This window comes from Macaca mulatta, chromosome 3 (assembly GCF_049350105.2).
Source record: "Macaca mulatta isolate MMU2019108-1 chromosome 3, T2T-MMU8v2.0, whole genome shotgun sequence".
NCBI lineage: Eukaryota > Metazoa > Chordata > Mammalia > Primates > Cercopithecidae > Macaca > Macaca mulatta.
In genome coordinates this window covers 168,150,102-168,173,269 of record NC_133408.1, presented here as the reverse complement: position 1 = coordinate 168,173,269, position 23,168 = coordinate 168,150,102, and the positions used below count along the sequence as shown (strand labels likewise).

General features: G+C 41.7%; 1 protein-coding gene across 3 annotated transcripts in view; it reads left to right on the top strand.

Moving 5' to 3' along the window:
* Positions 1 to 23,168, top strand: part of RBM28 (RNA binding motif protein 28) — a 36,624-nt gene that overhangs the window by 6,104 nt on the left and 7,352 nt on the right. For 2 of the 3 annotated variants that reach the window (XM_077997263.1, XM_015134854.3), the window contains 11 exons: positions 518 to 719; positions 891 to 1,030; positions 3,212 to 3,284; positions 5,973 to 6,082; positions 11,056 to 11,129; positions 12,245 to 12,380; positions 13,346 to 13,410; positions 15,519 to 15,677; positions 18,814 to 18,963; positions 19,189 to 19,263; positions 22,042 to 22,298. In XM_077997263.1, the coding sequence (XP_077853389.1) occupies positions 518 to 719; positions 891 to 1,030; positions 3,212 to 3,284; positions 5,973 to 6,082; positions 11,056 to 11,129; positions 12,245 to 12,380; positions 13,346 to 13,410; positions 15,519 to 15,677; positions 18,814 to 18,963; positions 19,189 to 19,263; positions 22,042 to 22,298 (1,441 nt within the window). The remainder of the gene's footprint in view (positions 1 to 517; positions 720 to 890; positions 1,031 to 3,211; positions 3,285 to 5,972; positions 6,083 to 11,055; positions 11,130 to 12,244; positions 12,381 to 13,345; positions 13,411 to 15,518; positions 15,678 to 18,813; positions 18,964 to 19,188; positions 19,264 to 22,041; positions 22,299 to 23,168) is intronic. The other variant, XM_077997262.1, reaches the window with a different exon arrangement.

Here is a 23,168-nt window from a genome sequence, read left to right as displayed (position 1 = left end):
CATTGTCCCCTTTACTTGCTGTTCTTTCCAGGCTGTGCATAATAGGAGTGATGGAACGTGAAGAATAGAGAAACTTAAAACTTGAGGTTTAGAAAACCTCAAGGGTCTCAGAGAATAGAATGTACTGTTAAGCCACCAGGGTCTCAGAGAATTGAATGCACTGAGATAAAGTTCATGGCTTGGCTTTGCCCCCTAGTGAGCATTTTGCTGGCTGTGATGTACAAATGGTAGACTGTTTGGAGAGACTCAGTTGCCACTTCTTTCAGTCTGGGCCAGGTGAACCTTCAGGCTGATGAATGGGACAAACTCTAAAGGAACCTGGGTGATGACAGTTTTGTTTATTTCTGTTTTTGCTTTTTCTTTTCTTTATACTTTCTCCTGTTATATACAGGAAAAAAAATATACGAAGTTCTGTAAAACAGATGAAACCAGAAACTTGGAATATTGGTTACTTTTGTTAAAATAACATCGTTTTGGATATTAAATGAATTCCTACTTTCTTTCCCTCCCTGCATAGGTGAGGAAAAGAGCCATGAATCTAAACATCAGGAATCAGTTAAAAAGAAGGGCAGGGAGGAAGAGGATGTGGAAGAGGAAGAAAACGATGATGATGATGAAGAAGAAGAAGAAGAAGATGAGGTTGATGATGATGAAGATGAAGATGAAGAGGAGGAGATTATAGAATCAAAGGTGACCAAGCCTGTGCAGATTCAGAAGAGGTAAGCAGCTCAGCCTTTTCTGAGATGGCAGAGGAAGATTCAAGATTGCCTCCGAGAGGAAAAATTCTCCTATCTTTTTCTGCCTGCATCATTGCAGAATTGACATGTGTAATGAAATTGAATAGGCCCTCTGTCAGCCCACATCCTTAGTTCTGATCTGTGCCATTGCAGAGCATTCAAGAGAGCAGCCCCTGCAAAAAGCAGTGAAGATCATTCTGAGGAGGACAGTGACCTGGAGGAAAGCGATAGTATTGGTGATGGAGAGGAACTGGCTCAGAGTGATACCAGCACTGAGGAGCAAGAGGATAAAGGTTCGTTTGGATTTTCATAAATCTCTTTAGACTTTACAAAAAGTTACTGAAGTTACGGAAATGAGCATCAGTTCTGCTTAGACCTCTTTTTAAATAGGACTCTAAGGTGTTCTAGCAAATTTATGTTAAAATGCTGAAAAGGCAACCTTTATACTCCTTTCTCGCAAAGGTTTTTTTTGTTGTTTCATTTTTGTTTGTTTTGTTTTTTAAGTGAGTTTTGGAGTGGTGTTTGAGGGTTAACGTTCTTAGGGAATTGAAAACCTAGCTTGATGCTGAGATTCTGCCTCTCTCTCTGGATCATGTAACTTGATTGAATAACCAGATAAACAGCATCTTATACAGATAATATAGATGAAATAGATGATATAACCATCTCAACACCAAGGTAGATTTTAAACAACTCCTTTGAGTTGAGATAGGGATAAAGAACTGTTTCATCAGTTCAGACTGCCATTACAAAATACCATAGACTAGATGGCTTAAACAGCAGAAACTTGTTTTCTCACAGCTCTGGAGACTAGAAGTTCCAGGTGCCAGCTAATTCCATTTTGGGTGAAGCTCTCTTCCTAGCTTGCAGACTGCTGCGTTCTCGCTATGTCCTTGCATCATGGCCTTTTCTTTTTATGCTTGATGAGGGGAGAGAGAGAACAAGTAACAGTGAACTCTCGTCTTTCTTTTCTTATAAGCACAGCAATCCTATCAGATTAGGGCCCAACCTTAAGACCTCTTTTAGCTAGCCTCAGTTACCTCCCTAAAGTCTCTGTCTCCAAATATATTTGGGGTTGGGCTTCAGTGTATAAATTTTGGGGGAACACAGTGCATTCCATAACAAGGACCTCTTTGAACATGTTGTAAAACTTTAGCCAATCCTTATTGCTACCTTTATTGAGAATAAATTCAACTTGTTTATTGAGGAAGGCAGGTCATTACAGAATGAGAAATGGCTAATAACTGGTTCTTTGATTTGTCTGGGTGGAGATTTTTATTTCAGCTATTTTTATTCTGATTCCATTTCAGTAAGTCTGGCATGTTGGTTTGACCACATAAGAAATCTAAGGAAATAAACTTTTTCTGTGAGGAGAGAATGGTATACACCTTAGAATCAAAGAAGCTTTTACACTGAAGGGACTCTGAAATCCTGTATTCTACAACCCACAGTCAGCTGTCTCATGCCGTTCTTTCACCTGAAAAACTTATAGGACAGATAAATGATAATGATTAAAAGTTAATAAAAAACACAATACAGAAGAGTGTAATACATAAAGTAAAAGTTCCTCACCAATAGCCACAATTCCCCAAAGTAATCACTGTTGTTTCTTGTGTATTCTTCCAGATATTTTCTTTGTATATATAAGCATGTATGTCTGCTCTTGAAAACAAACAGTGCGTCCCCCTTATACGCAGATCCTGAGCTTCTTAGGGAGCTTCCCCAGAGACAACCAAGGTTATTTGTTTCTTGTGTATCTAGAGATATTTTAATACATTTATAAGCAAAATGCACACATATACATTCAAAATATAGTGTATTTTATAATTTGTGTGTGACTGTATGTGTATGTTTTTTCCTCAAAGTTTCCCACGTCCTATACAGTATTTCCAGAAAGTTTGCACTGTCACAGTAGTATATGGGAATGTCTTTTTCCCATACCCTTACCACATTGGATTCCATCAGTCTTTTTGATTTTGCAATCTATTGGTGAAACATAGTATCTCATTTCTTGTGCTATGTTTTCTTTAATTAAGAGTGAGTTTGAACATCTTTTCATGTACTTAACATGTCCTTTGTCTATTTTTATTTTTATTTATTTATTTTTTTTGAGACTGAGTTTCGCTCTTGTCACCGTGGCTGGAGTACAATGGCTCAATCTCGGCCCACTGCAACTTCCACCTCCCATGTTTAAGGGATTCTCCTGCCTCAGCCTCCCGAGTAGCTGGGATTATAGGCGCCTGCCACCATGCCTGGCTAATTTTTGTATTTTTAGTAGAGACGGAGTGTTCTCATGTTGGCCAGGCTGGTCTCGAACTTCTGACCCCAGGTGATCAGCCCACCTCAGCCTTTCGAAGTGCTGGGATTACAGGCGTGAGCCACTGCACCAGGCCAATCTTTATAACTTAAGAAGTTAGCTCTTTGTCATGTGGCTTACACTAATCTCTTTCAGTTTGTTTTTCTTTTTACCTTAGCTGTGCAAGTCTCAAACAAAAAGAAGAGGAAATTACCCTCTGATGTGAATGAAGGGAAAACTGTTTTTATCAGGTATGTCTTTCTGTCTCCAGAATTGCTTTTGCATGGTCTTCATAAATCTCTCCTCCTTCTCCTCCTTTTCCTTCTCTTTTTGGCACTAGTTCTGTTACCTAGCCCAGAAAATTAGATCAAGCACATCTGGTCCCAGGAACATACCAAACAATGAGAAATGTAGGACAATCAGAACTATAACACAGAAGACAGATAGCATGGGTCCTGACATCTTGTCTTCATTTAGATTTCATGCTTTGTAATTGGGTTGGCATCATTTGGAAGAAATCAGTTCAACTGTTAGAAACATCTTGCTTCCAGGCCGGGCGCGGTGGCTCAAGCCTGTAATCCCAGCACTTTGGGAGGCCGAGACGGGCGGATCACGAGGTCAGGAGATCGAGACCATCCTGGCTAACACGGTGAAACCCCGTCTCTACTAAAAATACAAAAAAACTAGCCGGGCGAGGTGGCGGGCGCCTGTAGTCCCAGCTACTCAGGAGGCTGAGGCAGGAGAATGGCGTAAACCTGGGAGGTGGAGCTTGCAGTGAGCTGAGATCCGGCCACTGCACTCCAACCTGGGCGACAGAGCGAGACTCCGTCTCAAAAAAAAAAAAGAAAGAAACATCTTGCTTCCAGCCTTTGTTTTAGGGGGAGTGCTGGGGAGGAGTGACACTACTTGTCTCAAATGATTTCTCTCTTTATGCCTAAATTATCTTCTGATGCAGTGTCCAGAATAAAGTAAGGCATCTCATCTGTTTCCAGGAAAACTGGGTGGGAGTGGGGGTGGAGATAGGCTTTATTTCATGTTGCTGTTGCTGTTGAGCTCTACTGACTGCAATAGATTGCTGCTTTATAAGGTCAGGATGTCTTCAGTATACCTCAGGCATGCCTTCTAGCCCTTCTGAAGTACTAGTGTACTAGGGTCATTTGCATCTGATTTTAGAGGTGGTATATATTTTATCTTCTTGTACAATCTTTTAAAATTATTTTCTTGGGTGTGGTGGCTCAGGCCTGTAATCTCAGCACCTTGGGAGGCTGAGGCAGATGGATCACTTGAGGGCAATTCGAGACCAGCCTGGCCAACATGGTGAAACCCCGTTTCTACTAAAAATACAAAAATTTGCCATGCATGGTGGCATGCACCTGTAATCCCAGCTACTTGGAAGTCCTGAGGAACGAGAATCGCTTAAAACCCAGAGGTGGAGGCTGCTGTGAGCTGGGGTTATGCCATGGCACTCCAGCCTGGGTGACAGAGCAAGACTCTGTCTAAAAAAAAAATGTTTTCTTATACAATTTATGTTCATTCTAGGAAATTGATGAAATACATGAGCAAAAGGTGAAAAAAATTAACCTTAATCACTACTCAGAGAACACCTACACTACATGCCCACATCATAAAGATTCACAGAGGTGAATTTATACATGCTATACTGAAGCCCATTTTCTCACCTAACTGCATGTCTTTCCATGTATCTTAAAATTTGTATTATTTGGAACTGCCATATAAATAATTTTGTATTCGTGGAAGATCTGTCTAACAGGAAGGAAGAAATGTCACAGTGAAGAAGAAGCCTGTGACCTCAGTACTAAGGATACCATTCCTTATACACCTTTTAATTAATAAAGAACTTAGGGAAATAAAGGGGTGGAAGAGAGAGAACCATGTCTATCATGAGGCAGATTAAAAGAAATAATGTAGCTAGGATATGTCTTATTGCAGAAAACCTTTTTTGTCTGGGTTATCCATGAAATAGAATCATTCATGGGGCTGTTCAGTGCATTTAAGAGAAGTAAAATTACAGATACTTATTAGGGACTGTTTTTCTTACCCCGGAAGGATTTACATAGTTGGGGAAATGAGGAATCTTTATACTGTGTTGAAATTTTAGGACAACAAAATTTCCTTCCAACATTTTTTTTAATCCTATTGAGAGAAGTAAGTAGTTTTCTTTTTTTGGACTTCGTAAATTTTACTGTATTTGCTTTTGTGTTACTGTTTTGAAGGATTTTTCTGACTTTAGTAAGATTTTAACTGAAGCCTGGATTTAATAGCAACACAGAGGGAAAAATGGCTAATTGAGAGAGAGAATTTTACTTTTCTCACTAGTCTGCTGTGAGTCTTCTAGTTTATAGTAGCAGAAATGAATTTTGGTCAATTTAAGTGAAAGAAGAGGGTTTTAGAATCAAAGTTGTCAAAGAGCAAGCCTCAGGAAGAGGCTGAAAATCTGGGCAGTTCTGGGGCCCTAGGTGATAGAGGCTGTGGGTCTTTTCTCTGGGGACACCACTTTTTTTTTTTTTTTTTTTTTTTTAAAAGGTGTAGCATATATTCTGTAAAGTACATTAAGCATATAGCTCAGTTATAATTTTATATGTATACATCCATGTAGCCACCACCCAGATCAAGATGTAGAAATTTCCAGCACCTCAGAAGTTTCCCTGGCGGGGGGAACCACTGTTTTGAAATGAATCTTTACCTGCAGTTTCTGGTCTTTGTATGTGTCTGTTTATGTTTTCAGATTCCTGAGAAAAAGAACCTCCTTGACAAAGGAAAGTCAGTTGGGGCCAAGGGTCACTGGGGGCCATCCCTGTGTATTAGTGCTATTTCTGAACAAGGGAGAGTTGATATCTAACTCACTTACATTGTCCTGGAACACAGGATCTCACTTATGTAATTGACCTTTCTTGTGATCATCTGGTTATCTTCCATAGAAATCTGTCCTTTGACTCAGAAGAAGAAGAACTTGGGGAGCTTCTCCAACAGTTTGGAGAACTCAAATATGTCCGCATTGTCTTGCATCCAGACACAGAGCATTCTAAAGGTATGTGTTGTCAGCTGGCCAGGCCCTAAAAGGGTTGAGACTGCTGCAGTGGGCACTGACTAGGTTACGAGAGCATAATGTATGCCATTTTGAAGGTTTCACGGTCCATCCAGCCCAGGTTTCAGGGTTCTATAAAAGTACCAGGGATGCCAGGCACAGTGGCTCACGCCTGTAATCCCAGCACTTTGGGAGGCCGAGGCAGGCAGATTGCCTGAGCTCAAGAGTTCAAGACCAGCCTGGGCAACACGGTGAAACCCCATCTCTACTAAAATACAAAAAATTAGCTGGGCGTGGCAGCGTGCACCTGTAGTCCCAGCTACTCGGGAGGCTGAGACAGGAGAATTGCTTGAACCTGGGAGGTGCAGGTTGCAATGAGCCGAGATCACGCCACTGCACTCCATCCTGGGCCACAGAGCAAGACTGTTTCAAAAAAAAAAAATGTACCAGGGACATCCTGAGGTTATCTTTAATGGTGTCAAACTCAGTATCTTTAATGGTGCTGCTAGCCATAATTTTATCTAAGCTTTTTAAGCCCTTGCTTATTTACTTTACGGTAATGAATTCCATTTTTGCTCTTTGCATTTCAAATGTGATAGTATCTCATGGGTACTAATCACTCCACATTGCTTGAAATTACCAGGATCTTTTTTTTTTCCTATTGCTTTTGTTAGAGGTAGAAGCTGATAGAGAAACTCTGTTGCAGTGGCAGTGGTTACAAGGAAAACTATGTTGCAGGAGTGCTGCCTTAGGTTTTTTTTTTTCCTGAAAGCTATCTCTTTTGAGTTTTAAGGGTTGACCATTCTTCATTCTAGTATACTGTTGTTAGGTAAGCATCTTTCCAACCCATTCATAATCTTTGATTTCACCTATTGCAGTCATTCTCCTAAAGCACTAAGTTCTTCCTTTTTTTTTTTTTGAGATGGAGTCTCGCTGGCTCCGTTACCCAGGCTGGAGTGCAGTGGCGCCATCTTGGCTCACTGCAAGCTCCGCCTCCCGGGTTCAAGCAATTCTCCTGTCTCAGCCTCCTGAGTAGCTGGGACTACAGGCACCCGCCACCACGCCCAGCTAATTTTATTTTTGTATTTTTAGTAGAGATGGGGTTTCACCGTGTTAGCCAGGATGGTCTCGATCTCCTGACCTCGTGATCCACCCGCCTCAGCCTCCCAAAGTGCTGGAATTACAGGTGTGAGCCACTGTGCCTGGCCTAAGTTCTTAATTTGTTGTGATTCATGATTCCTTTGAGATCTAGCAAAAGCTGTGAATCCTCTCCTTAGAAAAATGCTGCTTCAGAGGGCGTGTGGGCTCTGTTGAGCCTATCCACAGCTTAAGAACCTCCATTCTAAACCATTTCATTTTTCACATTGACAGGACCTAATCACTTTTGATTTTTACTCAGCTAAAAAAAAGTAAGACCTGGCCAGGTGCGGTGGCCCACGCCTGTAATCCCAGTACTTTGGGAGGCTGAGGCAGGTGGATCACTTGAGGTCAGGAGTTCAAGACCAGCCTGACCAACATGGAGAAACCCTGTCTCTACTAAAAATACAAAATTAGTCGGGCGTGGTGGCACATGCCTGTAATCCCAGCTACTCAGGGTGCTGAGGCAGGAGAATCACTTGAACCTGGGAGGTAGAGTTTGTGGTGAGCTGAGATCGTGCCACTGCACTCCAGTTTGGGCAACAAGAGCAAGACTCCATCTCATAAAGAAAAAAAAAAAAAAGGAAGACTTGGTGTGTACCTGAAATGTCAGCTACTCAGGAGGCTGCGGGGAGCCCAGGAGTTTGAGGCTTCAGTGAGCTGTGATTGCCACTGCACTCGAGACTGTGAGAAGAAGACCTCCTCCATCTCTTAAAAAAAAAAAAAAAAAAAAGATGTGAATAAGGCAGCACTGTGTAACAGTTAGGGATCTAATCCCAACTATGCTACAGATCAACTGGGTGATTTTTGGCAAATCATTTAACTACTGTTGTCTTCAGGTTTTCATCTGTAAAATGAGTGGGTTCGAGTAATCACTTAAGGTACCTGCAGCTCTCATGTTTAGTTATACTACTTGGATCTTTTCCATTTCTAAAATGCTTTTAGACAATTTGAATTGCATAGAATGTGCCAAGTTAGTGGTATGATACTGCTTTACCTTGGCGGTAGTGTCTTTTGTCTCTTTTTTAGTACGGTAGTATATTGGGTTAATAGTTTTAGAATTAAGCCTACAATTGACTGACTAGATATCCCTTGTGGTCTATTAATGTTAACAGAGTTCATGATCTTAATAAGCATAGTTTTAATCATTTTTTAAAAAAATATATTGTCCTTCCCTAGCTCATTAAATTTTTCCGATACCTTTTCTGCCTACTCATGCAGCTTCGTGTTGCTCCTGTAATTTATCCCTCTCAGCATGCCGTTTCACTACCTGGAAGAGCTCAGTATTAACTGCAATCTTTTAGGGAAATGTTAAGACTGAACCCAGTACTGACTCTGGAAACTCCAGTGATAAAATTCTTACCCTTTCAGAGAGAAGCACCCATTTTCTTCATATTCAATCTAATTAGATTCATTTGAATCTGCCTGTTAGGAACATTTTCCCCATATTTCCTTATTTGTTTCTTTCTATTGAGTATCTATTAATGCTGTACACTATGGTAGGTGCTAGGGATATAGAAACGGATAAGAATTGTGGTCATTTTTCCTGTGGTATTCATTCTGTTTGGGAAGATGTCACCTGACTAGTGCTATAGTAAAGATGTGAGTGGAGAATAGGAGGCAGGAGGGGACACAGAAGCTCCTAGATGGTGACCTTTGTGTTGGCCTGGCGCATGTGTCCTTTCAGTTAGTCTGTGCCATTCATTTTTATAGGAGGCAGAAGATCAATGCCCCAGTAGCTCTAGGAAATATGGTACTTTCTGAAAGAATATTTAAAATTTAAAGGAATACTAAACAAAATTATGAAACTTGTATTTCTTTTTTGGAATCTACTGAAAGGTAAACTTACTTTCTTTGCTTATAAAAGTTTTTTTTTTTTTTTTGACTGGGTGCAGTGGCTCACACCCGTAATCCTAGCACTTTGGGAGGCCAAGACAGGCAGATCACCTGAGGTTGGGAGTTCGAGACCAGCCTGACCAACATGGAGAAACCCCATCTCTACTAAAAATACAAAATTAGCTGGGCATGGTGGCAATGCCTATAGGCTACTCGGGAGGCTGAGGCAGGAGAATCACTTGAACCCAGGAGGCAGAGGTTGCAGCGAGCCAAGATTGTGCCATTAGACTCCAGCCTGGGTAACAAGAGTGAAACTCCGTCTCAAAAAAAAAAATTTTTTTTGTCAATAGCAGAAATAGAGATGGGTTAATTGATCTGGCATCTAATTAAGGAAAGGCATGCCTTATGGAGATTCTAGAGTATGAGCCAAGAATTGAACTCTTGGCTTTCTGGTTCCCTGCTATATTCATATAGTAGAGGACAGAGACTTTTACTCTGAGAGGCAGATCTGCCCATATCTGATGTCTCCCAAGTGACTATGAGACCTATGAGACAGTGAGATCTGTAATTAAGTTCAGGGTTAAGCGGTTCCTGCTTTGCTTTTCAGTCATCTAATAGGTACTTCATAAGTGATGCCGAATTAAGTGTTAGGCTGGAATTTCTCTACCATTTCAGATGGACATTTCTTTCCTTTCTTTTTTATTTTTATTATGAGACAGAGTCTTGCTCTGTCGCCTAGGCTGGAGTGCAGTGGTGCGATCTCAGCTTGCTGCAAGTTCCACCTCCCGGGTTCACGCCATTCTCCTGCCTCAGCCTCCCAAGTAGCTGGGACTACAGGCGTCTGCCACCACGCCCGGCTAATTTTTTATATTTTTAGTAGAGACGGGGTTTCACCATGTTAGCCAAGATGGTCTCAATCTCCTGACTTTGTGATCTGCCGGCCTCGGCCTCCCAAAGTACCGGGATTACAGGCGTGAGCCACCGTGCCCGGCCTTTTTTTTTTTTTTTTTTTGAGACAAGGTCTTGCTCTATCACCCAGGCTGGAGTGCAGTGATCATGACTTACTGCAGCCTTGACCTCCCAGGGTCAGGTCATCCTCCCACCTCAGCTTTCTGAGTAGCTGGGACTATAGGCATGCACCACCACACCCAGCCAATTTTTTTTTTTTTTTTTCTTTTGTAGAGACAGTCATGTTGCTCAGGCTGGTCTTTAACTCTTGGGCTTAAGTGATCTTCCTGCCTTGGCCTCCCAAAGAGCTGGGATTACAGGTGTGAGCCACCATACCCAGCCTTCACATGGATATTTCTTATTAAGAGAGATCATGAGACTAAAGTTCTAAGAAGAATTAGAACAGATGAAGGAAGTAATAATAAAATTTCATTAAGAGCAGTGGTATCTTTGTCTTGATTATTTGGTACCTAACATAGTGCCTGTCTCAGAGTGCAGTGTGCGTCACTTACTGATGGGGATAAATTCTGCAAAGTTCATTATTTGTCATTGTGTGAATGTCATGGTGTACTTACACAAACCTAGATGGTATGGCTTACTACACACACAGGTCATATGGTAGAGCCTGTCGCTCCCAGGCTACAAACCTGCACGGCACAACATGTTCTTATACTGAATGTTGTAGGCAGTTGTAACATAATGGTAAGTATTTGTGTATCTAAATGTTTCTAAACGTAGAAAAGGTATAGTAAAATGCAGTATAAAAGATAAAAAATGGTACAGGGCATTTTTGGTACAGGGTACCAAATGTACGTGTACCAAATGGTACAGGGATCTGCCCTGTATAGGGCAGATTCATTGTAATCTCCTGGGACCACTGTTGTATATGCAGTCTGTCACTGACCAAAACATCCTTATGCAAGTACATGGCTGTACTTAATAAATGGATGCCACCTGCCCCTTCCACTCTGTGTCAGGCTGCTGCCATTTGTAGTGTTGTCTTTGGTTTATCTGTGGGAGTTTGGGATCTCACTGAATTGTGTCTCCTTGTGCAGGTTGTGCATTTGCCCAGTTCATGACTCAGGAAGCAGCTCAGAAATGCCTTCTAGCTGCTTCTCCAGAGAATGAGGTAAGGAAGATATTTCCTTTACCTTATAACACAGGAGGCAGTTTGGCTCTTAGGGGCAACATCTGATATTTACACAAAACTTCATTATTGTTATTATTATTGTCACTAATAATAAAACTAACACTTATTTAGCACTTTGTTGTGTTAGGCACTGAACTTTACTTGCATTATCTTATTTAATCATTACATCAGCCCTTTGAGGTAGGCAGAATTATGATCTCTACTTCATAGGTGAGGAAATGGGGATAATAACGTATCTGATATTTGTTGCTTGCTGTCTGTGTCAGCCTCTATCCTAGACTGATAACATGAAAGACTAGGATAAGAAGGTATTAAGGTCGTCTGTGAAGTAGAGTAGATGTTTGAGAGAGAATGTGTGTGGGTGATGGAGAATTACTCCATTTGTTCTACAATCGAGTATAATGTTATTTAATATTGCTGTTATTTCTTAAGTCCTCTTGAGTAAGTACTCTACTATTTCATTAGCTTTCTTTATAATACTAGACATTTGCCTGTTTACAGATAATTTTCCTCAATTTGGGTCTACTTTGGGACTAATCAACTCCCAGAAAATAATTTATTTACTGCTGACTACCTGAAATACCCATGTGGCCTTTTGCACAGCTCTACTAAATATTGTGAGGCCCAGTGATCCATTTGTAGCTAGCTGAGCTGAAACGTCATAGGGCTTGGCTTACATAGCATAATTGACGCTTGCCGTATCCCTTTCTGGGATGTTCTTGTCAGGTGCTTAGTTTCTAGTTTATACTCATTATGTGTTGTTTTTTGTTTTTTTTGAAACGGAGTCTCGCTCTGTTGCCCAGGCTGGAGTGTAGTGGCGTGATCTCCACTCACTGCAACTCCGCCTCCCGGGTTCATGCCATTCTCCTGCCTCAGCCTCCCAAGTAGCTGGGATTACAGGTGCACACCACCATACCTGGCTAATTTTTGTATTTTCAGTAGAGACAAGGTTTCACCATGTTGGCCAGGCTAGCCTTGAACTCCTGACCTCAGGTGATCCACCCACCTCAGCCTCCCAAAGTGCTAGGGTTACAGGCGTGAGCCACCGTGCTCGGCCATTATGTGTTTTAAGAAGGGATTGTTTTCTGTTACAGGCTGGTGGGCTTAAACTGGATGGCCGGCAGCTCAAGGTTGACTTGGCAGTGACCCGTGATGAGGCTGCAAAGCTTCAGACAAAGAAGGTGAAGAAGCCGACTGGCACCCGGAATCTCTATCTGGCCCGAGAAGGCTGTGAGTAGGGAGACGTAACCCAGACTTCCAAGTAGCTGGCCCTGTGCCATATCATCGATCCAGCAATAGTATGTTTGGGAACATGTTTCAAATTAAAAACCCAAATGTTCTTTTTAAGTTTTATATGATCATTCCACTTTAATAAATGTGGCTTTCTGTTAGTAAACCTTCACTCATTTTTGTGGATTAACCATCCCATTATCTTTTCTGCCTGGTTGCCTTTGGTCTTTTTCAATAGAGGATTGGCAAGGCAAAGAGGGAGAAAGAACTCAAAATACCTTTGCTTCTTGTCATCATTTCTAATAAGAGGTTTTGACTAAAATTACTCTTTTGGATTATTCATGGATTTAAAATGTGCACCCAGTACTTTCCTTTAGTGTCAGAAAGACAATCAGAAATTAGCTTTAAATTTAAAAAAAAAATTCTTTCTTCTAGGTCACACAGTATTTATCAGCTCACCTCCTCCATAGCTTCACACCCTGTACTAGTAATGTCCATTAGCCTTTGACACCAGCCCTCTATGGCAACATAACTGTTTTTGACTGGCTTATCTCACTGCTTAGTAATGGACCTCAAGTACATAAGGAACAGCAAAGTTAAGTTCCAAGGGCAGATTATAGGTGGAACATTGTGCATTCTAAATGCCCAAAATGTATTTATGTTCCATACTTCTTCCAGGCCTTTCTTTCTGACTTTGGGCATGTACGTGAAGATTCTTTGAGGGGAGAGAAGGAGAAGAGGAATAAAATCACAAAATGTTCAGAGTTTTAGTCCTTGAGAGCAGCTCTGAGCCCAGAACTTAGCCCTGTATCCTATTTCTGGACCTAACCAAATGCCATCGTGTCCTGGCCAACATAGTCCTCTGGGCCCTGTACAAAGAGTTTGCATCATTCAAATTACATTCCTCTTGTTGCTCAGTGAAAATTCCCTTGTTGATGTCTGGGCCTTTTTCCCTCTTTCTGCAGTGATTCGTGCTGGGACGAAGGCTGCAGAGGGTGTGAGTGCTGCTGATATGGCCAAAAGAGAACGGGTGAGTAGATTAGGCATTGACCTTCAGGTTCTGCGTGGCCTATAAATCAATCAAAAATAGTTGTCGAATGCTCGATGTGCTCATAAAAGAACCAAATATGGTCACAGACCATACTTACTGCGCTATTAGAGAGAAAAGCACATAGGTGAGACAGCAAGTAACCCAACATTATACATAGTATTCTATCTGCTTTCTATGCCAGTATAAAAGAACTGTGTCTTATTCTTTGTTTACCTAGTGCTTGGCAGTAAATGTTTGCGAACACATGCTGCTAGATCATGCAGTAGACAGTCAGAGGCTAGGGCTACATGTAATTAGGTGTTAGTATAAACACAGAATAATGTAGAAGGGCAAGATCAGAATGGTCTGGAGTTATTAGGGAAGGAAGAAGATATGGCTCTTGAAAGGGGTAGCTGTCAGTTGGGAGGAGTTGGTGTCTCCAGATTATAAAATCATTTTAGAAAAACTCCCGTCTTATGGGTGTTTCTGATGTTAACCAATACCGTTATATTCCTTGGCTGCTTGGTAACATTCCCAGTCATTTTTGCTTTTTCCCATATAACTTGCTTTCAAAAAGCCAAGCCAGCCTAGAATGGTAAAGATGCATAATCATGAACAGAATTAGTTATGGAACCTTAACATGCAGATGAGGAACAGGGGTGAGAGTGTAATGACGGCAGGAGGCAGTGTATCTTTTTTTCGGTGTGCACAGGTTCTGCGCTAGTGTTTTCAACTTTAGTAGTGAACATCTGGAAATCATAGGCTCTGGAGACCCATCCTTAACTGGAGAAATTACATAAAATTTTAAAGCCTCATTTTTTTAAGGGCATTATATACCCTTGTCTGACCACAATGCAATAATGACATATTTAGTTTAAAACTAATTTTGTTGGCAAAAAGCTCATTCAGTGATAGGTATGCATTATACATTCACAGCAGGCACAGCTTTTCCTGACAGAAAAATAGTCTGTTGAACTTAAACATGATAGCCTTTTCAGGTGTTCCTTTAATAGTCATTTTCCAGGGGATTTGTTTATTTTGTGATTTGTTGGTACTTTTACCAAACAAGAAACAGCAGGACTGAGAAGGCTTGACAAAAGAAAAACTTTTAATTGAAAACTTTTTTCTACCAACTTGGTTTTGAAAAAACTAATTGGAAGAATAATGTCATCTTTCATTTCATTTTAGACACAGATCACGCAGGCACTGGAGTTTTGTGGCAGCATAGTTGAGGGTATTGCTCTAAGAGCAAAATATGGTTCTGTGGTCATGGATATTCCTTTGCCTCAGGGTGGCAGAGTTGAGACAAGACAGCATTCTGTCAAGTATTCTTTGAATACGTTCCATTTCCTTTTGGAAGGATTAGATAATCAGTTGAGTTGGTGGGTAGATGAGGACTGGGCATAGATGTTAACCATAGTATTATCTGTTGTTTGCTCTGGGCTACATTTTGAGCTAGGGATTTTTTTTCTTTTTTTTTTTTTGAGATGGAGTTTCACTCTTGTTGCCCAGACTGGAGTACAATAGCGTGATCTTGGCTCACTACAACCTCCTCCTCCCAGCTTCAAGCGATTCTCCTGCCTCAGCATCCTGAGTAGCTGGGATTACAGGCATGCACTACTATGCCTGACTAATTGTTGTATTTTTAGTAGAGACAGGGTGTCACCATTTTGGCCAGGCTGATCTTGAACTCCTGACCTCAGGTGATCTGCCTGCCTTGGCTTCCCAAAGTGCTCATATTACAGGCATGAGCCACCCTGCCCAGCCTTATGTTATCTCATTTTGGCCTCACATCAGTGCTCAGAGACTTTGTTCTACTGTTCCATTTTATAGATGAAAAATTGAGGCTTTAAAATTTTATGTAATTTCTCCAGTTAGGGATGGGTCTCCAGAGCCTATGATTTTACTGTTACCCACCCACCATCTTGTCCCTTTGAACTTTTCTTTCCCTATACTGGGCATTGTAAAGCTGCAGTGCGGGCAGTTGCCATCCATTTTCTATATGTGTGGTTATGGGATGGAGATCATAATTCTTTCCTTTTGGAGAATTATGAGCCTGCCTCTTAAAAACAGTGAGTTGTACTGTTAACCATTGGTTGTTCTTTCAGTTTGAGCTGCTGAAGCATCAGAAACTCAAGGACCAGAATATCTTTGTCTCCCAAACCAGGCTCTGCCTGCACAATCTCCCAAAGGCTGTAGATGACAAACAGCTCAGAAAGCTGCTGCTGAGTGCTACTAGTGGAGAGAAAGGGGTGCGCATCAAGGAGGTGAGGTGTGGCCCTGTCCATCTGGAACTTTCATTCTGATCTGGGGTCATATCAAGCATTTCCCTCAGGCTGCGGTGCCAGATTTTTTTTTTTGTTTGTTTGTTTTGAGACGAAGTCTCACTCTGTCGCCCAGGCTGGAGTGCAGTGGTGCAGTCTTGATTCACTGCAACCTCCTCCTCCTGGGCTCAAGCAGTTCTCCTGCCTCAGCCCCCTGAGTAGCTGGGACTATAGGTGTGTGCCACCACGCCTGGCTAATTTTTGTATTTTTAGTAGAGAAGGGATTTCACCATGTTGGCCAGACTGGTCTGGAACTCCTGACCTCAAGTTATCTGCTCACCTCAGCCTCCCAAAGTGCTGGGATTACAGGCGTGAGCCACTGTGCTAGGCCATCAACAGACTTTCTTCTGGACATGTTGTCAGCATGCATGGCTGAGTTTAGCAGTTTCTTGGTTTTGTTCTTTTTCTTCTAAAAATTGTCTTTTACATCTGAATTACAGCAGAATGCAAGGAAGTCTCTGTCTGCATGAATTAATTTAGCAAGCATTTATTAAATGCCTTTTGTGTGCTTAGCATTATATTTTGTGCTATCATGTGAATTTTCTTGCAGAGAAAATAATCTGCTTTGCTTTTTGGAGAGTATTTTACTCCTAGTTAGATTCTTACCCTATAGTCAGAGTCACCTCTGCCTGTCGTCAACACAGGAAGCCATGTAGATGTTCAGCAGTTGAATTAGAAAAACACTGGGTTCATACCAACTTGGTTAGGCTCTGTGAGTACAGAACTTCTCTGCCTCCACATTCCCCTTTGCATATTTCTCTTTTCTTTCTTTTTTTTTTTTTTAAGATGTGGTCTTGCTCTGTCACAGGCTGGAGGGAGTGCAGTGGTGCCATCTCAGCTCACTGCAGCCTCCCCCTCCCAAGCTCAAGCAATCCTCCCACCTCAGCCTCCCAAGTAGTTGGGACTATAGTTACACACCACCATGCCTGGCTAATTTCTTTTTCTTATTTTTATTTTTTATTTTTGAGACGGAGTCTCACTCTGTCGTTAAGCTGGAGTACAGTGGCACAATCTCAGCTCACTGCAACCTCCGCCTCCCGAGTTCAAGTGATTCTCCTGCCTCAACCTCCGAGTAGCTGGGACTACAGGCACGCACCACCATGCCCAGCTAATTTTTGTATTTTTAGTAGAGACAGGGTTTCACCATGTTTGTTAAGATGGTCTCGATCTCTTGACCTCAAGTGATCCGCCCGCCTCGGCCTCCCAAAGTGCTACAATTACAGGCGTGAGCCACTGCGCCTGGCCCATGCCTGACTATTTCTTATGTTTTTGGTAGAGACAGGGTTTTGCCATGTTGCCTAGGCTGGTCTCAAATTCCTGAGCTCAGATGATCCCCCTGCTTCAGTCTCCCACAGTGCTGGGATTATAAATGTGAACCACTGGGCCTGGCCTTGCATATCTCTGTCATACTGCTTACTATTGCCCTGGCCTCAAACTGTCGGTCAGTCTCTTCTTCCCACTAGACTGAGTTTTTGAGGCAAGCGTTATCTCATTATCACCAATCCTTGGTGTAGTACCTGCTACATAGTCATCTCTTGGTCAATACTTATTTTTAAAGTACCATTGCCAATATTTTGGGTCTGCTTTACTCTGTTTCACCACCATAAACTGTTTTCCTAATCCCTGAAAACCTCTTCAAAATGTATGGATTTAGGTATTTGGGAGATTACGTGAGAGAATGTGAATATATCAGCACATATCTGACACCACTCTTAGTAAAACTGCTCAGTGTTACTGGTTATAGGGGAGGGACAGTTGTGTAATTTCTCATATCATCTGAATACTTAGTGTCTGCACGTTTAACACCTGTCATAATTTAGAGAAATTCATGTTTATTCTAGAATATTTGCATTATGTTGAATTTTCCTCTTAATTCTTTCTTATGTGTACGTATAGTGTCTCAGTAAGATGGTAAGTATCTTGAGAACAGGATCTTCATTATATGCTTCTCTTGATTCCCTTACAGTATATGACAGTTCTAGACACAGAGTGGACACTGGACGTAAATTAAATGTGGTATCCATGTGTCCCCAATACTTAGCCGTCTCCATTACATGAGAACAACAGTTTCGGTAGTAATGGCATGTAAATGATCAGTTTTCTCAAAACATCCTACTGTACTTTGGTGCCCCAGATGTTTGCTACATCTGGCTTAAGGATTTAAGGGAAAACCACACTAGAGAGGAGCTGAGCTGCAGGCAAAGAGAGCTGAAACTTCTTCCTGTATTTCTGAGCCTGTATGTTGGAGACACTTTTTCATGTGCTTGAAATGTCTTTCTTATCTAAAGCCATCAGTCCTTCCTCCTTCCCTTCTTTAATAATTTCCTTCCTGAGGGCTTTTTTCAGTGGTAAGATCTATGGACAGTATTCCATCCTCGGCAATAACTTGTTACACGCTTAGAATACCATGTACCTCTCAATTTGTATGTATTGTGAACAGTTGTGTTTGTATTGTGTTTGTTTTTTAACATCCAAACCTCTTTATAAATTTTCTTTAGGAAGTTTTGTTTATGTGCTTATTTTAGGTCTCTGTTGATGTCTATAAACTAGTAGAAAGCAAGAAAATATTATTTTAATCTGTTTTATGGTGTTAGTAGGTGAATTCTAATAAGATGGACACACATAAGTGTTATTCCAGTGTGATTTTTGTGGTGGTGGTATAAATGAAGATTATGTTTCAATAACCTGATTTTTTTTTTTTTTTTTTTTTGAGACAGGGTCTCACTCTGTTGCCCAGGCTGGAGTGTAGTGGTTTCATCATGGCTCACTGCAACTTCAACCTCCCCAGCCTCAGGTGATCCTCCTGCCTCAGCCTCTTGAGTAGCTGAGGTGCCACTACACCGGCTAATTTTTTGTATTTTTTGCAGAGACAAGGTTTTGCCATGTTGCCCAGGCTGGTCTCAAACTCCTGGCCTCAAGCAGTCCTCCTGTCTCAGCCTCCCAAAGTGCTAGGATTACAGGCATGAGCCACCATGCTCACCCAATAACCTTATTTTTTATTGACTCTATTAAAGCAGTTCATGTCAGGCAAGCCTTCTCATTCTGTAATTACTGATTTTTTTTCTTGCTCTACTAATAGTGTAGAGTGATGCGAGACCTCAAAGGAGTTCATGGGAACATGAAGGGTCAGTCCCTGGGCTACGCCTTTGCAGAGTTCCAAGAGCACGAGCATGCCTTGAAAGCCCTCCGCCTGATCAACAACAATCCAGAAATCTTTGGGCCTCTGAAGGTAAGCCTCGTCCTCTGGGGAGACTTGTTTCCCTTAGGACCCCTTGCAGGAAACCAGCCTACTCCTTTATGCCTAGTGTCCTCTGACATTTGAGGGGTGGGAAAGAATGGCAAGTGGACAAAAAAAAAGGTGGGTTGGGGGAGGATGTGTGAAGAGGAAAAACTCAACTCATTGCATGCACAGATTTAGAAGTCTAATGAATAACATTCTATCTCCTTCTGACAGAGACCAATAGTGGAGTTCTCTTTAGAAGATCGAAGAAAACTTAAAATGAAGGAATTAAGGATCCAGCGCAGCTTGGTACAGAAATTAAATGGTCCATATTTTTAAGGACATAACTAAACTCTTCTATTTTGTTCAGTTTGTGCTTCTGCTGTCTTAGAGTAGTTCTCCCCTCAATTAGATTTTTTTTGCTCCCAGTTCCCTTTAGTCCCTGTTCCCTAAGCCTCTCCAGGCCATCTTCTTATCTGCTGGCCCATGTCTGATAGCTCTACAGCAGAAGGGAAAGGAAGGAGAGAGGAAGCAGACCAATGTTATTTCCAGTCAGCTGTTCTTTACAATGTTTGGTGATAGTACGTGCCAATATTAATGGTTGAGGTTAAGGTTTCCTGTTACCTGTAGATTTCAGTTATCTCTTCCATATTTTCTTTTATTAGTTGGCTCCAGAAGTGTGAAGCCTGATAGTTTTATACAGTTTTTAATCTGGTGTGCTATAGAGGGTGGAGCAGGGACTTTAGGAATAGGTGTACTCATGCTTATACTCTGGCTCTGCCCTTTTTGCTGCATGTTCCTTGGCAGTTATTACTGCTCTGAACTTCAGTTTGTAAAATGGGTGGACGACATCTGCCTTACATGATTGCTGAGGACTAAATGAGATAATACATGTCCATCATCTAGCATACTGCATGGTCAGCACACAGTCAGTACTCATTCTCTTACCCATCTTCCCCCAGGACATGCAGGGCCAGATTATTCTTGACTCTTATTCTTAGAGCTCTCATTGATATTGCACAGCAAAATTCACTTGCATATACAGCAAACATTTGTAGTCTTTGTGGTGTATACCAAGAGCATTACCAACAGATGACCCATTCTGGTGGTTAATGCAGTGGCCCTCAGTTGGAAAATATGGGATCTGGTTATTGTTCAAGGCAACTTTGTTACCCTAGATAATAGAATTGCTTATTACTGTTAGCCATTGTTTCAGAGGTGATTCTGAAGCTACCAGTTTTGTTTGTTTGTCTGTTTGAGATGGAGTCTTGCTATGTTGCTCAGGTTGGAGTGCAGTGGTGCAGTCTCAGTTTGCTGCAACCTCCACCTTCTGGATTCAAGTGATTCTCCTCCCTCAGCCTCCCGAGTAGCTGGGACTACAGGTGCACACCACCATGCCTGGCTAATTTTTTTTTTTTTTTTTTTTTTTAGTAGAGACGGGGTTTCACCGTGTTAGCCAGGATGGTCTCGATCTCCTGACCTTGTGATCCGCCCATCTCGGCCTCCCAAAGTGCTGGTTACAGGCTTGAGCCACCGCACCCGGCCCTAATTTTTGTATTTGTTTGGAAGAGACAGGGTTTCACCGTGTTGGCCAGGCTGGTCTCGAACTCCTGACTTCAAGTGATCCACCTGCCTCAGCCTCCCAAAGCGCTGGGATTACAGGTGTGAGTCACTGAGCCCAGCCTTGTTTGTTTTTTAACATCCAAATTACTTTATTTGTTGCCTGGATTTATATTCATACTGTTCTTTTGTGTAAAAATGCCTCTACTCACTTTGCATATGCAGATCAAATGATCCCTTTCGAGTAGCATTCCTCCACCTCTCTCAAAAGATAAAGGCCCTCTTTACTTGATTTTCATGAACTTCCTTAAGCTGTGTAGTTTTTTTTTACTTTGGTTTATTTGTGTATACATCTCTTGTCTCCACCTGGCTGTGAGTCCTGAAGGGTAGACACTTTTTTTTTGTATCCTAGAAACAGACTGGCATACAATAGGCATATAATAACTGTTCATTGTATCTGGATTTCTAAGGTGAAAGGGAAGAACAACACACACTTATCATTACATTAATTTCACTTGAATCTTCTGTTTCTTCCACTTCAGTGCAAATACTTCTGTAACATCCTTGATGCCTTCCTTTCCACAGCGTCTTTTCCTTGTCGTCTTCGCTTCATTTATTCCATTCCTAATGTTCTTCCTTTCTTGAAAACGATCCGAGTTTCTGACCTATGTCATTTTTCTTCTCTCTGAAGAGATTTATTTCATATTTCTTGCAGACAGGGTTACTGGCAACAAATTCCCTCCATTTTCTTTTGTCTGAGTAGGTCTTGTCCTTAACTTTTGAAGGATAAGTTTATCAGATACAGGATTGTAGGTTGGTGATTTTTTTTTTCTTTAAAAACTTTAAATATTAAATATCTCACTTCACTCCCTTCTTGCTTACATGATTTCTGAAGAGAAGTCTTGGAAATCTCTCTGAACCTACTCGGGTTTTGGAGGGTGCCTATTAAAAACAAAAGAGAGAGAAATTTGATGTAATCTCATCCTTGTTCCTCTATAGGTAAAATTTTTCCCCTGTCTGGCTTCTTTCAAGATTTTATCTTTGATTTTCTGCAGTTTGTCTATGATATGACTAGTTGTAAATTGTTTAGTTTTTATCTTATTTGGTCTTAGAGCTCTGAGTTCCTTGATCTGTGGTTTAGTGACTGTCATTAATTTTGAAAAATTCTCAGCGCTTATTACTTCATTATCTTTTCTGTTGCTTGCTTGCTTCTTGTATTCTCTTTCTACATAGGTTACACCTTTGATAATTGTCCCACCTACTGGCTTTTGAATCTTGGGCATGCACTCTCCCTTATTTCTATGTTATGGGAAGGGGAATGGTTATTTTGTGCCCCCCACCCAGTAACCATCTGTTACTATGGCAGGGCTTGTGAACTACATGTATTCACTTTCCTCTAGTCTCCAACTGTGTGGGGGAAGAATTCCTCTTCTTTCATCTAGCGCACATAAAGCTCATCTTCTGTTGAGTATTTGCAGCAAACAAAGCTCATCCAGAAACCAGATGGCATTTTCTTGTTTTATGCAGCAAAAAGTGAGATCCAAGCCTGCAACTGGTGAGCCTCAGAAGGGGAAACCAGAGCCTGCAAAAGACCAGCAACAGAAGGCAGCTCAACACCACACAGAGGAACAAAGCAAGGCGCCCCCAGAGCAGAAGGGGAAGGCGAGCTCTACCTCATGGACCGGTTTCCAGACCAAGGCTGAAGTGGAGCAGGTGGAGCTGCCTGATGGAAAGAAGAGAAGAAAGGTCCTGGCGCTCCCCTCACACCGAGGCCCCAAAATCAGGTGAGATGCAGGAAAGTGGCAGCATAGAACAGTGGGTGGGTTCTAAGTGGGTTTGTTTTTGCTGAGTTCTTTTCTCTTTGTGGCATTTGTTTGGTTGAAAAGGATGCTTGGTGCTATGTATTCCCACACACGGGGTTAACACGTGAGTCTTCAACACCGTCAGAGATGTCACTCTTAGATCAATGGCAGAGAGGCCTCCTAGGGCAGGCTTTTGTGCCCCTTTTCTCCTCTTTTAAAGAGCTTCCTGTTGTCCAGATGGCCATCTCTGCCAGCTGAGGCCACATACTTGAGGTTCAGTGGTAGTTTCTGTTTGGGGCAGCAGATTAGTGCTCTACAAAAATAAATCTTGACAAAATATTTGTTAAATAAATGAAGGTTTTTGAGATATCCATGGGGTTTTATATATTTATTTATTTAATTTTATTTTTAGAGACAGTGTATTATTCATTTCTTCCACTGCTATAAAGAAGTACCTGAGACTGGGTAATTTATAAGGAAAAGAGGCTTAATTGACTCATGGTTCCACAGGCTGTACAGGAAGCATGACAGCAGCTGCTCATCTTCTAGGGAGGCCTCAGGAAACTTAACCATAGTGGAAGGTGAAGTGGCAGCCTGCACTTCACATGGCCAGGAGCAGGGGGAAGGAGCGTTTTAAACAACCAGATCTTGCGGTAACTCATTCACCGTCATAAGAACAGCACTGAGGGGATGGTGCTAAACCATTCATGAAGGAGTCATCCCCATAATCCAGTCACCTCCCACCAGGCCCAGCCTCCAACATTGGGGATTACAATTCAACATGAGATTTGGGCAAGGACACAGATCCAAACCATGTCACAGGGTCTTACTCTGTTGCCCAGGCTAGAGTGC